A 15,915-nucleotide genomic window follows, 5' to 3' on the forward strand; every position below is an offset into this window, starting at 1 on the left:
CTCCCTCTCCCTCTCCCTCTTCCTCTCCTTCTCCCTCTCCTTCTCCCTCCTAAGAACAAAAAAGGAGGAAGATTACTCTAAAGATTGTTTCACGATTAGTAGGATTCGGTCATTCACGTGGACAATATTACGACATCAAATCGAAGGTTTGACGAATATTCAGCCTACATCAAAGGATCATCGTTGTGAGGTACAATTTTAAACAACAAATCTATGTATTCTCATACGGATTTGATAGCATTATAGTTAATTTATGTTGGACATAAAATCCTATAATCTAGAAAAGATTGGTATATATACTTTCTATAATGAATAATCCAATGCAATTAAAAAGAATTATAATATGCTTTAGTTTTTGAAACTAAAGGTCTACATAAATTGTGTACAAGGAAAGGTTGAGATTGGCCAAATTATCCTTATAACTTCCCTACCCCTTATAAAATGTCACATATAACTTCCTTATTACCCCTTACAAAAAGTCACATGCGGCTCCTCTTTGTTACAATTATGCCAATGCCACAACCAAATTAAGTCATGGATAAATTTGTTTGTCTGGATAAATGGATGTTGTAGTTTACTTTTTTTTATCTGAACCAATAGTGTGAATAACATAAATAACCGATTTACCTCCCAATTTTAATTATTTGAACATCAAAACAAAAAAAATCAAAAAGAGACCGAAGATAGGGTGTCTCATATGGGAAGAAGACAGTGTTTTAAATAAGGGGTAGGGGTGTCATTTTTGTGGCTGAATGGGGACAACACACCATTTCTATCTGTACGATTAAGCTATGTTATGTGCGAATAAGCCGTAAGTAAACAACTCAAATGAGTTGTGTGAATAATACAGATAGACCAATAAGCCTAATTAAGCCGCAAGTAAACAGCCCTTAGTGTCGTTTCTATATTCTCAATATTTTATACAAGGGTTTTGTTTAAACATTACATATAGATGTATTATATATAAGGGCAAATCATGTGAGGAGCATAAGAAGATTAAAAACTATAAAAACTGCTAACTATCAGCCAGTAATTTTAATAAAAGACTATGAAATAAGATGATATTTTTATAAAAAAAATTACAAATTCATAACCACATCCAATTTTATAAGGAAATTTATTGGTCAAAATGGAAATTCAATTTGGAAGGTTGTGATACACGAATATCTCCCCATATCTTTATTGATATTATCTAAATATAATAGTCATTTATCTTTAAACTAAAATAAACAATTTTTTAAATAGGAAAAAAAAGAAATAAATTAAAAAAACTATTTCAAACACGAATATTTTGTCTTAATTGGGCACAAATATCCTTATATTTTTCTAATCCTTGTAATTTATATATGACAATTTACAAATGATTTAACTTATATGTCGTTTCATATTATGAAACATGTACAACACTATATTGTTACACATTAGTGGCAATATGAAACAAAGGTGGTGTCTGATTGAGTTGAGTTTGGACTTCAATGGTCAAAGTGTCTGGAGGTCTCAGGTTAAAATTCAAGGAGAAATAAAAATCCTCTTATGGTCACAGAGGTTCAAATACGGTGACTCCGGACTACCCACAAAACAAGTGGTCGTTCTGGAATTAGTTAGCTCGTATATCATGTTGAATATCCAGGTTAATAAAAAAAAAATTACAATAAACAAAACAAGATATTTTTAAGGGATTTTTATGTGAAACTTTAAATTTGTGTTTTTAAGACTTCAAGATCATCTTACATGACCTTCGTTGTTTGTTAGTTATTCTTCGGGTTTTTCATGCTTTTAAATATTGTTCTTCGGGTCTCCGATTGTTGTTATAATATTCAGAATCGTCGAAAGAAACTAAAGGAAACTAATTGCTATGCTAGCTTTTACAAATAAGAGTAAAGGGTCTAATATCAAATAATTTAGTATTTTAATTATTAATTTGTCTTATTAATACCAAGTATTTTATTATTAATCATAATTAGTCTTAATTTTATTAATTACTTTTATTACTTGATATTAATTAGTTTTATATACTATATGTTATTTAATTATTCTAATTATTTTTTATTATTTTCATATTGTTGTTATTATTATATCGATGTAATCCCTCAAAAAATCAAATACAACAAATGTAACAACCCACATATTCTATGTACAGATAATCCACATCATCATACTCACAACACAAAATGTAACATCGTTTACAAAATACAGATTAACAAAAACTTTCTTAAAATACATTTTGAATAACTAAACGTCATTCATTCTAAACTTTTCTCTTGCCTTTATTTTGCGAGGTATGATGACCTGCAAAACAGGTTAGTCCAACAACTGAGCGTTAGACCAAAAAGGTCTAGTGAGTGTATAAATCYCAAACAAACAACATACTTTCCAAACATTCAGTTCAGAATCAAACCTGTTCTGACACATAAACTTATTTATGTCTTTCGCGGTTACACCGCCATTACATCCCTCTCGCGGTTACACCGCCATTACATCCCTCTCGCGGTTACACCGCCATTACATCTCTCTCTCTCGCGGTTACACCGCCATTACATCGCTCTCGCGGTTACACCGCCATTACATCTCTCTCGCGGTTACACCGCCATTACATCTCTCTCTCGCGGTTACACCGTCATTACATCTCTCTCTCGCGGTTACACCACCATTACATCTCTCTCTCGCGGTTACACCGTCATTACATCTCTCTCTCGCGGTTACACCACCATTACATCTCTCTCGCAGTTACACCACCATTGCATGTCAAAAATATTTCAACACATTAACCGGATTTGAAGTCCGGTCAACTTTGTCCGGATATGTAATTCGGACAAACACTTAGATTATCAAGAGTAACCATCATCTCCGGTCAACAATCCGGACAACACCTCGTATAAGCTTTGTCCGGTTAACACTTAGAATTAAGTTAATATCTTTGTCCGGATAACAAGTCCGGAAAATAGCCCGCTCACAACTTAACCGATTTAAAGCAATCTGGACAATACATCTCCCAACCTTTGACCGATTTAAAACAATCCAGTCAATACATCGCCCAACCTTTGACCGATTTAGATGAGATCCGGTCACCTCTTGACCGGTTTAAGGAGGACTCCGGACACTCTTTGTCCGGTTTAACACTTAACTAAATATTTATGAAAAACAGTTCATAAATAGCAGATTCTAACAGTAAAAGATGTAATAACCAATACTTTAAAGCAATATACACTCACCTTAGAAATCAAATGTCCAAGCTTTGAATTCTCTTCTTCTTTTTCTGCCAATCTGTATGATTCACCAAGAAAACTTTCCAAATATAGAGTGTGTAAAAACTCTTCATCTATCTCAAACTTTCTATATATAGCACAAGGGGAAAAATGGTGGGCGGCACAATCAGCCGACCTCCCCCCCTTTTTTTAATTTTTTTTTCCCAATATTCACATCTCAAAATCTTCACATAATCATAACACACACACACACACACACACACACATATATATATATATATGTTAAAGAAAATCTTAAATCAAAACTTGAACCCGATTATTACAACAAATTACATAAAGATTAAATTTATATATTCTGTGTTTTATAAATAATAAAACCTTGACTGATAATTTTAATAAAAAATCTAATTTTTAATTAAATAATTACGATTGACAAACTTTAGTTTATTTATATTAAGTGTAAATATTATTCAAAATCATCAATCCGTGTGAAATTTTTCTAAAATTCATATTTGTTTTATACAAATTAATGATCTAAAAAGTTCGTTACATGTCTATATTTGAGTGTTATGTCATGAAATGTGAGAAATCCATAATATATAATACTGTAAAAATATGATATGAAATACAAAGAAAAATTCGAATAAACATTTTCTCAAGTTGGACACATGAAAGGTACTATGAATGCTATTCAATTCTTCTAGAAGTTCTAACTTGTAAGCTACATCAGCAACTCAATCACTGATCACAAAAGGTCTGATATACAGCGGGACTCCAGATTTTTCTGTTATCGAAACAGACAATTCCTTTTCACGACGATACTTTTAACAATACACTATACGCCACCTGAAACTCTATTGGTTTACGGTGTTTATCGTCGTAATTTTTTTGTCGGTCCTGAGCCATCTTTAGTCGTTCACGAATCTGACTGATCTTATTTGCCATTTTAAACAATTTCTCGTCCTGCTACCAGTTCATTCCAACACAACGGAGTTATACACTTCTGCCTCTTCATTGAAATTCGCTTCTCATCCACTTGCACTTCTAGCAAGAGTATTGCCTTTTCCATATCAAGTAAACATTTTCTCAAGTTTGACACATGAAAGGTACCATGAATGTCATTCAATTCTTTTAGAAGTTCTAACTTGTAAGCCACCTTAGCAACTCGATCACTGATCACAAAGGTCCGATATACAGTAAACATTTTCTCAAGTGGACACATGAAAGATACTATTAATGCCACTCTATTCTTCTAGAAGTTCTAACCTGTAAGCCACCACAGCAACTCGATCACTAATCCCAAAAGGTCCGATATACAATGGACTCAACTTTCTTTTGTTATCGAAATAGACAATTCCTTTTCACGACGGTACTTTTAACAATACGCTATAACCCACCTGAAACTCTATCGATTTATGATGTTTGCCGTCGTAAATTTTTTGTCGAATTTGAGCCATCTTTAATCGTTAAAGAATCTGATCGATCTTATTTGCCATTATTTGAACAATTTTTTTTATGAACCTGGATATCTAACCCGCTATGCGAGCCGACTAATCCCAGGGCAACCACCTGCTTCGCAGATAGCCCTGAGTCACCGCATTTGAACCTCCGTGGCCACAAGGGTTTTTTTTTTATTCCTCCTTGGATTTGAACCTGAGACCTCCTGGTACTTTTGACTTTTGGAGCCAAGCTCAAACCAATTAGGCACCACCCTTGTTTTTTTTAACTGAACAATTTCTGGTCCTACTAACTGTTCTTCTCCTAGTTCATTCCAAGGAGTTGTACACTTTCTACCGTAGAAAACCTCGAATGGTGTCGCTTGAATACTAACGTGATAACTATTGTTATAAACAAATTCTATCAAAGGTAAATGTACTTCTCACAATCCTTCAAAGTCAATAATACAAGCGCACAACATGTCTTCGAATGTCTGAATCATTCTCTCACTCAATAATACAAGCGTGCAACGATCCTCCAAAGTCAATAAAACTTTCATCATTTCTATAGATATCTCAATTTATTGGTTTGTATGGTTTATACTAACGCTTGAATTTGTAAATGATCTTGGCTCTATATATATGTATATATATATATATATCCAATTTATTTTGGATGTATAATTTTTTTAAAGATTTTCTTGTATGCTTGTCTTTTGACATATTTCTTATTCTTTCATGAAAGAACAAAAAATTATAATATAAAATATATATTAGATGGATTTTCAAAGTTATAGAATAAATCGAAAGGACAAAGAATAAATTAGGATTCGGTGTTCAAGTTATCGTTTTATAATCGAAATGTATTGTCACATTTATGAGACGAGACTTCTAGTCATATAAAAAAGTTGAGTGTTAGTATATGGTAGCAATAGAACTTGGAAAAAATGATGTATGATTATATTTCTGTATGAGAGAGATTAAGCAGTACAACAAAATCGGGTTTATAGAACACTCTCAAATTCTAAGCGTCCTAATAGACCACTTTATAGAACTTAGTTTATAAGACGAAAAAAATAAAGTGTCCTATCTAAAGCTAATTGCATTAAGTTTATATGACTTTTTTTTGATGTCGTAATAAGTTTTTTAGGACACTTTTAATATAAAGCGTCTCATTATCAACTTTATAGGACACCATTTGAAAATTTGTCCTATAAAAACTAGTGTCCTATACAAAATTGATTTTATACAACAATTTCTCAAAAGTGTCTTATAAAGTTGCTAATGCGACACTTTGTATTAAAAATATCCTAAAAAACTTGTTAAAACGCCCAAAAACGTCATATAAACTTATTACAACACTTTAAAATATGACACATTATATTTTGGTCATATAAATTAAGTCCTATAAAACGTTTTATCGAGACATTTCGAGATTAAAGGCGTCCTATAAATCCAATTTTATTGTAGCGAAGGCTTTCACACACTCCTCTAAAAAAAACTACTAATATTAATCAACAGACCATTTGGTGCCCATTGAATGAAGAAGATGCAAGGGTTGAAGGCAACGATGATGATGATAATGGCTGAATTGACGATGGCAGGAACCAATATTTTATTTAAAGTGGCAGCAAATGATGGAATGCATCTCAGCATTTTGATTGCCTACCGCTACCTATTTGCTTCTCTTATCATTCTTCCTCTTGCTCTCTTCATTGAAAGGTACCTGCCCTCAAACTTCTTCAACCTATTAGAATATCGATTAACATGCATGTTTTTTCACGATGTGTTTGTTTCACATGTACTCGATTCACAATGTGAACCTTTTTGATGTATTTGTGAAACGGGATTTATACTTAAAAAAGTTTCACTTTGTGATATGAAAACATACGAAACAAACAATTGTGAAACGAATATATGTTAATTTATACGTTAAGTGCTATACTTAGACGGAAAAACACCATATGAAACAAAACTTCAAGGTAGAACTTCTCACGAATTTTTTAGAGGTCTCAAGATGATGAAGCCTATATATATACATATACATACATACATGTTAAATTCATCATCATAACTTCTCCATTGTTATGTTTAAATTCTTTGTAAATGCTGCAGAAACATAAGACCGAAGCTAACATGGAAGATACTCGGTCACGCTTTTACTTGTGCCATTTTGGGGTATGTTGTAAGTGCTGCTTTAATTATATTCAAGCTTCAACATACATGTATTCTATATGGCTGCATTTGGTATCAGTATCACGAAAGGACAATAGAACAAAAGCGTTTATTAAGACAGAACTAAACATGACGGAAATAGATTAAATGACCAATTTACCCGTAATAAGTTGTATATATCATTTATATATTTTGATTAATTTATTTAATTTATTAAATTATAATAACATAAATATTTTTATAACAAAATATATTATTAGAAAGCTTTCATCAAGACGATAAAAATGACACAAAAATATAAAGTTTATGTAGTTTCTAAATTTTATTTATACCTTTTTATGATATTTTATATTATTAATATTTAAAAAATAACATAAATTATCCAAAAATAAAAACCACATAAAAATAATATTTTGAATACAGTAAAGTGAAAGTTTAAAAAGTATATAAATACAATAAATAAAATTTTAAAGAATGAATAAAATAGGTCTGTTTTATCTTCTTCCACCTTGTTCTATGACGATGTAGGGTTGGAACATGCATGTTTCAATTCGTTCTACATAAAAGTTCTGTCAAATGTGGATCAATAATTTTTGTTTTGTTTATTATTTCTGTCATGTTTAGTGTACCAAATGAGTCCTATATGTACGAATATACATGTAACCAAAAAAACTATTGGTAGTTAATATATAAACATTGACATCATTTATATATATATATATATATATTGGAAGAACCGTAAATATTCTAAGAATGAAAGTATTAATTTGATAGTGTATATTAATTGATAAACATGAATTACAAAAATTTTCATTAAAATATGTATATAGTTGGTGAATACATTCATTATTTAATTAATATACACTGAAAACAATTACTTTTGTTCAAATACATACATACATACATACATACATACATACATATATATATAGGGGCTCATTCAAGAGAGAACTGATTAGTTTGTGGTAACTGTGAGATCCAATCTCAACCACAAATCAACGGATAATTATTATTTTCCTAATTTATCTGTTGATTTGTGGTTGAGATTGGATCTCACAGTTACCACAAACTAATTAGTTCTCATTTGATTAAGCCCCTATATATAGGGGAGTGATCAAATGCAACATAAGTCATTCACTCATTTGTACAAATCGTACAAACTTCATTCAACCAATCATAATTTTTTTATTATGATAGTTGATTAGTCATTTATTATAGAGAACGTTAATTGTGATATTATCATCTTCTTTACATTAATTTTAAACAAGTTTTATCAAAATGAGAAATACATGAAATAATTTAACTTTTATATGAAAACAAAAATATATGAAACAATTTCATCAAGAAAAAAAATTATATGAAACATTTTTATCATATTGAACAATTTCATGAAATAATTTCACTAAATTAAACAATGAAATCGATAGTTTATATGATTTGTACAAATGACTTGGTTTGCATTTGATCCTCCTCATATATATATATATATATATATATATATATATATATTGACTTAATCATTTGAGAATCCCACATGTTTTATTAACCGTGATACATTTTTTATCTTAAGGTATTGTCTCATATGATGTTCTTTCTCATCTAAAACTAGCAGTTAATGTATTGGAGAATATATATTTGTTCATAATGTATTTGTTTCACATATCTACGGTTTATAAAGTGAAACATTTTGTGTTACTTTTGTTTCACAATAACATTGTAAAAAATATATATATGTTAATCGATATTCCAAATCTTAATCTTAGATTAAAAAAACCATATAAAAAAGCACATGATACACTAATTTTCAAGGTTATCATAATTTTATTGGTTCTAAAAAAAGATAGGAAAAAATACCTCTTTTTGCAAAAATTTATATATTTACTATGTAATAATTAATTGCTTAATTTGTTTCCTGAGTTAAGATTAATGTTGCATGCAGGGGTCCATTGGCACAAAATCTATTTGCAGAAAGCTTAATTGTAACCTCAGTAACATTTGCTACAGCTTTCATCAATCTCGTCCCTCCATTCACCTTTATCATTGCTGTTTTATTCAGGTCAGACTTTTTAACACTTTTATTTCCTATATATATATATAGACTTGGGATCATGTGAGACCAAGGGTTTTTCGTGAGACCCGTAAGACCAATTCTTAACCCTTGGATTAGATCTATATATATAGGTTAAAGAAAGAAAAAATATATAGGTAAAAAATACCCTTACAAGGTTAAAGTTTAATGCTAAATTTTAACCATTGGATCATTAGATTATAAAATCGATCAATGAACATAAATTGGTCTTACGGGTCTCACGAAAAACCATTGGTCTTACGTGAACCCAACCCTACATAAATATATATATATATATATATATAGGTGGTATATATATATATATATAGGTGGAATAAAATGCAAACCAAATTATTTGCACAAACTATGAAAACCGTCAACTTCATTGTTTATTTTAGTGAAAAAATTTTCATGAAATTGTTTAATATCATGAAATTGTTTTAAATAGTTGTTTTCATGATGAAAATGTTTCATATATTTTTGTTTCCATGTAAAAATTAAATTGTTTCGTGTATTTCTCATTTTGATGAAATTTATTTACTAAAATTAATAGAATGGATATGATGATGTCCATAATTATTTGAAATGAAATGAATTATTTGAAAAAATTTCATGAAAAAATTTCACTAAAATAAACAATGAAATCGACGGTTTTCACGGTGGTAGAAATGACTTGGTTTGCAAAATATCTATCCCCTATATATATATATATGGGTTGGATTCACGCGATACCAGCTTGTTTTCATGTGACCCATGAGATCACATTTTTACACATGAAAATTCACATCAAAACATTGTGGAAATAAAAAAAAGTCCAAACATTCACAACAAAAATATTGTGAAAGTTGTGTTTACATTATTTTACTGTGAACTTTGAAGTGTAAAAAGATAGTCTCACGAATCTCACGAAAACAGGTTGGTCTCACAAGATCCAAAGTGTGTGTGTGTGTATAATGTGAAATGTGAGAATGAAAGTTAAGATGAGAAGCATAAAAATGGATCTGGACCCTGATCACTTTTAATCTCTTGCACACTCATGAATTGTGTTTCTCAGAGGAACTGATATGGTGTATCTCGATGCATCTCATCCTAGTGTGCATCCAACGGTAGAGATCTCTTCTTACGCTTCTCATTTTAACACTCCTCACCGGAACCCAACTCTACTATATAAATATATTTGAAGGATCATATGATAAAGAGAGTTAAGTTGAGAAGCATAAGAAGAAATCTAGACTCAGATCTCTTGATCATCTTTAATCTCAAACTCACTCATGAATGACACTTGATACGAGGATTAATCTGGTGCATCTCAATCAATTTAATCTCAATGCATTTCAACCTAATGTGCATCGAAGGTGGAGATTCTTTTTTACGTTTCTCACCTTAACTCTCCTTCTCACCAGAATTCCGGAACCCTACCTTATATTTATTATCTAATTATCTTTTAAAAATTCTAAAAATCATAAGCATATCACCGGTTTATCAATCCTCTAAATCGATTAAAATTTATTTTCAAAATCGATTGAATACCTATACATTATAACTAAACGCATACCCGAAACCCGACCAACCGAACCCGAAGCAATCCGAAATCCAAAACCCAAAAATCGAGGCTTGATTTTCATATCCGAAGTCCGATCAGGTTTATAAAACATATAACACCAAAACCCAAATTCCTTTGATACATTAAAAGAATAATGAAGAACAAATTGAATTATTATATGAAACTATACATATACTTTACAACTCTTAGTTGCTTCCAATGCATCTGTATGATTCTAAGGCTTTCAAGATTCAAAGATTTCTTGATTTCACCTACCTAAGCATGTCTGTGGCTTGCAACTGTAGCCCACTCAAGACTGGCGAGATGCTGAAGGTGCTACCATCGCTCGTGAACGAAGGGTGCCCGAGTGGTGTCGGCCGATCGGGAATTGCGGGCACTTCGATATCGCCTTCTAGCATCTTCAACGCATCCATAATCGTAGGCCGTAAAGCAACCATCACATGAGCACATAAAATGCCAACGAGCACGAATCGCTCCATGATCCCTCTCGGGTTCATCGTTTCACTACTCGTCCCATGTCCCACCAACGAAGGATCCAAAGCCTGCAACACTTTCCCTTCTTTTATAAGCGACCAAGCCCAATCGGTAATCAAGAAACCACGGGGCGAATCCGAGCAAGAAAGATCGAGAGCTTTTCTACCACACATGATCTCCAAAATCACGACCCCAAAACTATACACGTCGCTTTTCTCCGTCAGCTGCCCGTAAAGCGCGTATTCCGGGGCTAAATAGCCATGGGTCCCGGCTACACGAGTAGTAAGATGAGACTGTCCTTCTCTACTTTGCTTGGCTAAACCGAAATCGGCCACTCGAGCTCCCATATTCACATCCAGAAGTATATTTGTAGCTTTGATGTCTCTGTGAAAGATAGCAGGCTTCACCCCGTAATGAAGATAAGCTAAACCTTTGGCTACATCCAAAATTATGCTCTTTCTTTGAGGCCATGTTAATGGAGGTTTTCGACTCATTGCTGGAAACAAATGGTCATCAAGATTTCCATTCGACATATACTCGTAAACAAGATATCTCTGATCATCTCTCCGCTCGTAATCTTCATCTGCGCCATGAATGCAACACCCTTTAAGTGGAACAAGATTCCGATGCCTTAAATTGCTAATGATCTCAACTTCGTTACAGAAATCATCGGTCCCTTCAAACTCGGATTCTATAATCTTTTTAACAGCAACCACAGATCCATCAGATAGAACCCCCTTGTAAACAACCCCGAATCCACCTCTGCCGATGAAATTCTTTGGTGAAAAGTTATCAGTTGCCTTCTCAAGATCATGAATCTTGAACCATATTGAACCAGTGTTCGGACGCCTTCTTGGCCTACCCGATTCGAATTCATCCATGCCCAATTCATCGATCTTTTCCCTTTTCCTCTTCCTATCCCACCAAAAGTATAACCCAACTAAACAAGAGATGACCACGATAGCAACAAGTCCTCCAATCAATCCAAATATCAATGAAGAATGTTTAGTTTTATGGGATTTGGGCAAAATGTTGATCCCAAAGGTACAAGATACAGCACCATCACTTTCAGGCCCGAACTTATTGACAATAGCAGCAGCATAAAGAACAACAAAGTAAAAACACTCGTTTGAATGAGAAGCGTTACCATCTTTGAGAGCCAGTTCGCTGTGAACCCGTAACCCTGCTCTGAGACAATCATCACAGGCAGTAAGCTCAGTGAGATCATCTTGACACGCAGAATCAAGAACGGTATGGTTCCCCAACGTTCGGCGCCAATCTTGGACGGTCTGAATTGCAGCACAGGTGTTCGACGATATGACAAACTGATGAGGGTCAAAACAAAAGGTAGCGAGATTACTGGGGAGGGAAAGGGAGTTGAGTTTGTTTTGGAAATCGGAGAGACAAGATGAGGATGTTGCGAGATCAGGGAGGTGGAAGAGAGAGGTTTCTTTGAGGTGTTGGGCTAAGGCGATGCCGAAAACGCTAAGCAAGGTCTGACAACAAGAGGTGGAATTGCCGACGGGTTTCGCTGAGTCGTCGGAGTGGCGGCAGTCGGCAGTCGGCCATGGAATTCTGAGCACGTGGTCAAAATTCAACGGACAAGAGGTCGAATTGGTTGGCGTTTGAGACAAAACCAGAGATGAAGAAGATAGCATCAGGAAGACGGCAGCAGTTAGAAAAAGATTCATGTTTGATTGATGGGTTTGGAAATTTCGCAACTGAAATTGATGGGGATGAAGGAAACAAAATAGAATCGAAATTGGTGGAGGTTTCATAAATGGCTGGCGCTGGCGGATGATGCAAGAAAGAACGCAGAAAAAAATGGAGATGGTGATGTTCCCAAAACGATAACCAGTCAAAGACTAGACTTCCCTCTTTCCTGAAGGGCATTGATAACACTCCTTTGGACTTTTCTACATATTCTCATAAATCATGTAAGACAAAAATGTTTTTCCTTTTTCTGAATCTGTTCTGATCTGTTTTGATCTGTTCTGGTTTGTTCCGATCTGGTCTGGTCTGTATATTAAACAATAATGTTATTTGGTGTCTAGGATTGTTTATAAAAATAATTTATTGACTTATTCCGGTATGACATCGGTAATACGCATTTTTGAGTGTTTGGATAAACAACTTATACCAGTGCTAAACCGGTAATAAAAAGTTTTTGAAGAAGTTAAGACTTATAATAAGTTAATAAGTGTTTTTGTAGGGAAAAAAACATAAATTGTTTCAAATAAGCAATACCAAACACCCCTAAAATGTTCATAGAATTTGTATTCCACTTTTCAAGGAGAGGAATGAAAGAGAGAGGATTTACCTATTTAAGGTTTTAATTTTTTAGTTTTCTTTTTATATTTATTTAAATATTAGGTTTCGTATATAATTATTATTTATCGTTTAAATTATGTATTAAAAACTTAGCCCACACCTTACAAAATAATGCGTAATGTGTTACGTTACAATGAAGCCATACAAGTTAATGTGACGATAAACCCAAGCCATGACGTCATAACAAAGTTATAACGAGTTATTTAGAACAATGCAAAAAATTGAATATAAAAGAATATGGTCTTTGTTAGTTTCTTGATCTTTGTGGGGTTTTTTTCCAATGTGTAGATAAGGTTCTTTGATAAATATTGACTTTTTATTTATGTTAATTTAATTGTCTAAGTATGAAATGTTAGGTTCCATTTAAGAGAGAATTGATTAGTTTGTACTTCTGATATCTAATGTGAATTACTCGGTTGAGATATTTAAGAATATTTTTTAGATAAGCTAAAAAGGATATAGTAATTATATTTTTGACAACTAAGTAAAATATAATTTTGTTATTAGAAAAATTGTTTATCTGGATAAGTGTTTACTAAGTCATATTATCTTACTAGATGTATATGATAAAAACCAAGAATCTTATCTGGTAAGAGCAAGACAAGGATCAAAAATCTTACCCGATAAGTGACAGCGACGACTCTTACCATGGTAAGCGCTTACCAGGTAAATTGTTGCATACGATGTCGTTTTGGTAAACTAAAATCTTAATCTATAAGTAAATGATAATGTTAAATTTTACCGGTAAGCGCTTACCGGATAAGTGTTTGGTAAACGACCACTTAGTTTTTTAACCGAATAACCGAAAACGATTAAATTGAGCCTTGTTCAGTTCAATGATCAAGTTATTTTGGAAAAAAAAAATGAAACTTGAATAACTCATACACCGATTTAGTCGACCAAGTAACATCCCTACTCAATATTGATATGATGTTGTTGTAACGTATGTGAAACTCAAAATGTTTTTTAAGATACACTCTCCAAAATAGATATTTTAAACCGTAAACGCTTAAAATAACAATTTTTTGTATATGTTTTTACCCATTTGAAAGAATGGTGGTGGAAGGGGATGGTGGTTGTAAGGATGATGATGGTGGCGTGGTGGTGGATGGGGCGAGGGTGGGGGTTGAGTGGATAGGGGTGGCAGCGACAATAGTGGGTAAAATTCAACATTATCACTTACTTACTGGGTAAGATTTGTGTCTACCAAAAAGGCATCGTAGACAGCAATTTACCCGGTAAGCGCTAACCGTGGTAAGAGTCGTCGCTCTCACTTATCGGGTAAGATTTTTGGTCTTTACTTTCACTTTTAGCGGGTAATATTTTTGGTTCTTGTCATATTCATTCGGTAAGATAATGTGACTTGTTAAGTACTATACTCCGGTAAGCATTTACTAAACGACCCCTAAATACAAACTTATAGCTCGTAGTATTTATTAGACGAACATGTAATGTTTGTTTAAATTGTTTTTTTTTATTAATGGAACATTGTAATGTTATAATACATTTTAATGTTCATAAAATAAAATTATATATATATATATATATATACTAGTTGTGTGTCCGTGCAATGCGGCAGAGTATAAATTTTATATAAATGTAAGCGAGAATATTGATTGACAATTACAACAAATAAACACATGATTGTCATAGAAAGACCAAATCAAATGGAAAATGTTTGTCCTTTAAGTTTGAATATGAATATATTATTTTGAACGAATTTTATGTGAACTGGAATTGCTGGATTACGATATTTTCAATGTAGTAACATTTGTTGTTCCTATATTTTAATTACTAATGTAGGCATGATGGGTTTTTTTCCTACACTTGTAATTTACAAAATGACATTCGGAATTATGTTTGAATAAACTGGAAAATAAAATCCTTTGTAAGAAATTCATTGAGATATTGTTCAAAACGTTCATATGGAGTGAGTGAGAGAGCGATGAAGAAGGTAATCGACGATTTGATAGGAATCGTGGAGACTAAAAGTGAGTCCGCCACCCAAACTCAATTGCAAGAGCTAGAAGAGGAAACTATGGGAGCTGAATCATCATTCTTTGGAGCGGGAATTATCAATCTGGGAACATAAGGCCTTTGAATTTTGGAAAAATCGAGGTTTTTGTCAATGGGTTTTCTAAAGGAAACTGAAAATTCGGGAGGAGATAAAGAATATTGTGAACATACCAAACTTGGTTTTTTAGGATTGTTTTAAAACCATGCATTAACACCTTGTACATCATGCTTTACATATTGTAATTAAGAGATTTCTTTAGCTCATGCATAAAATGCGAGTACTTTGTGTCTTATTAATTGTATTTAAGACTTTGATGTTGTTTATTAATGTAGTGTTATATATATATATATATATATATATATATATATATATAGGGTTGGATTCACGTGAGACCAAGGGTTTTTCATGAGACCCGTAAGACCAATTTATGTTAATTGATCAACTTTATAAGTTAATTATCTAATGGTTTAAAGTTGCACGATAGCAATTTTGTGATTATTGAGAAGTCTTGTAGCAATTTTGTGATTATGAATGTTCAGATTGTAGATCTAATTCAAGGGTTGAAAATTGGTCTCATGGGTCTCACGAAAAACCTTTGGTCTCACATGATCCCAAGTCTATATATATATATATATATATATATA

At 32.6% G+C, this 15,915-nt stretch overlaps 2 protein-coding genes across 2 annotated transcripts in view; one reads left to right on the plus strand and one right to left on the minus strand.

Annotated features, from left to right (window-relative positions):
* Nucleotides 1–6,212: 6,212 nt before the first annotated feature.
* The window catches only part of LOC112500588 (WAT1-related protein At1g25270-like), a 17,336-nt gene continuing 7,633 nt past the window's right edge, over nucleotides 6,213–15,915 (plus strand). Inside the window, exons 1-3 of the mRNA XM_025104097.1 lie at nucleotides 6,213–6,364; nucleotides 6,758–6,820; nucleotides 8,757–8,873. Coding sequence (XP_024959865.1) covers nucleotides 6,213–6,364; nucleotides 6,758–6,820; nucleotides 8,757–8,873 — 332 coding nt within the window. The remainder of the gene's footprint in view (nucleotides 6,365–6,757; nucleotides 6,821–8,756; nucleotides 8,874–15,915) is intronic.
* On the minus strand, nucleotides 10,504–12,698 carry LOC112500071 (probable receptor-like protein kinase At1g11050). Its single transcript, XM_025103341.1, has one exon. The coding sequence runs from the start codon at nucleotides 12,612–12,614 to the stop codon at nucleotides 10,701–10,703; it is 1,914 nt and encodes a 637-aa protein (XP_024959109.1). The 5' UTR covers nucleotides 12,615–12,698; the 3' UTR covers nucleotides 10,504–10,700.

The sequence above is a fragment of the Cynara cardunculus genome (genome assembly GCF_001531365.2).
Source record: "Cynara cardunculus var. scolymus isolate 2C chromosome LG 17, CcrdV1, whole genome shotgun sequence".
In the NCBI taxonomy this organism is placed as follows: Eukaryota; Viridiplantae; Streptophyta; class Magnoliopsida; order Asterales; family Asteraceae; genus Cynara; species Cynara cardunculus.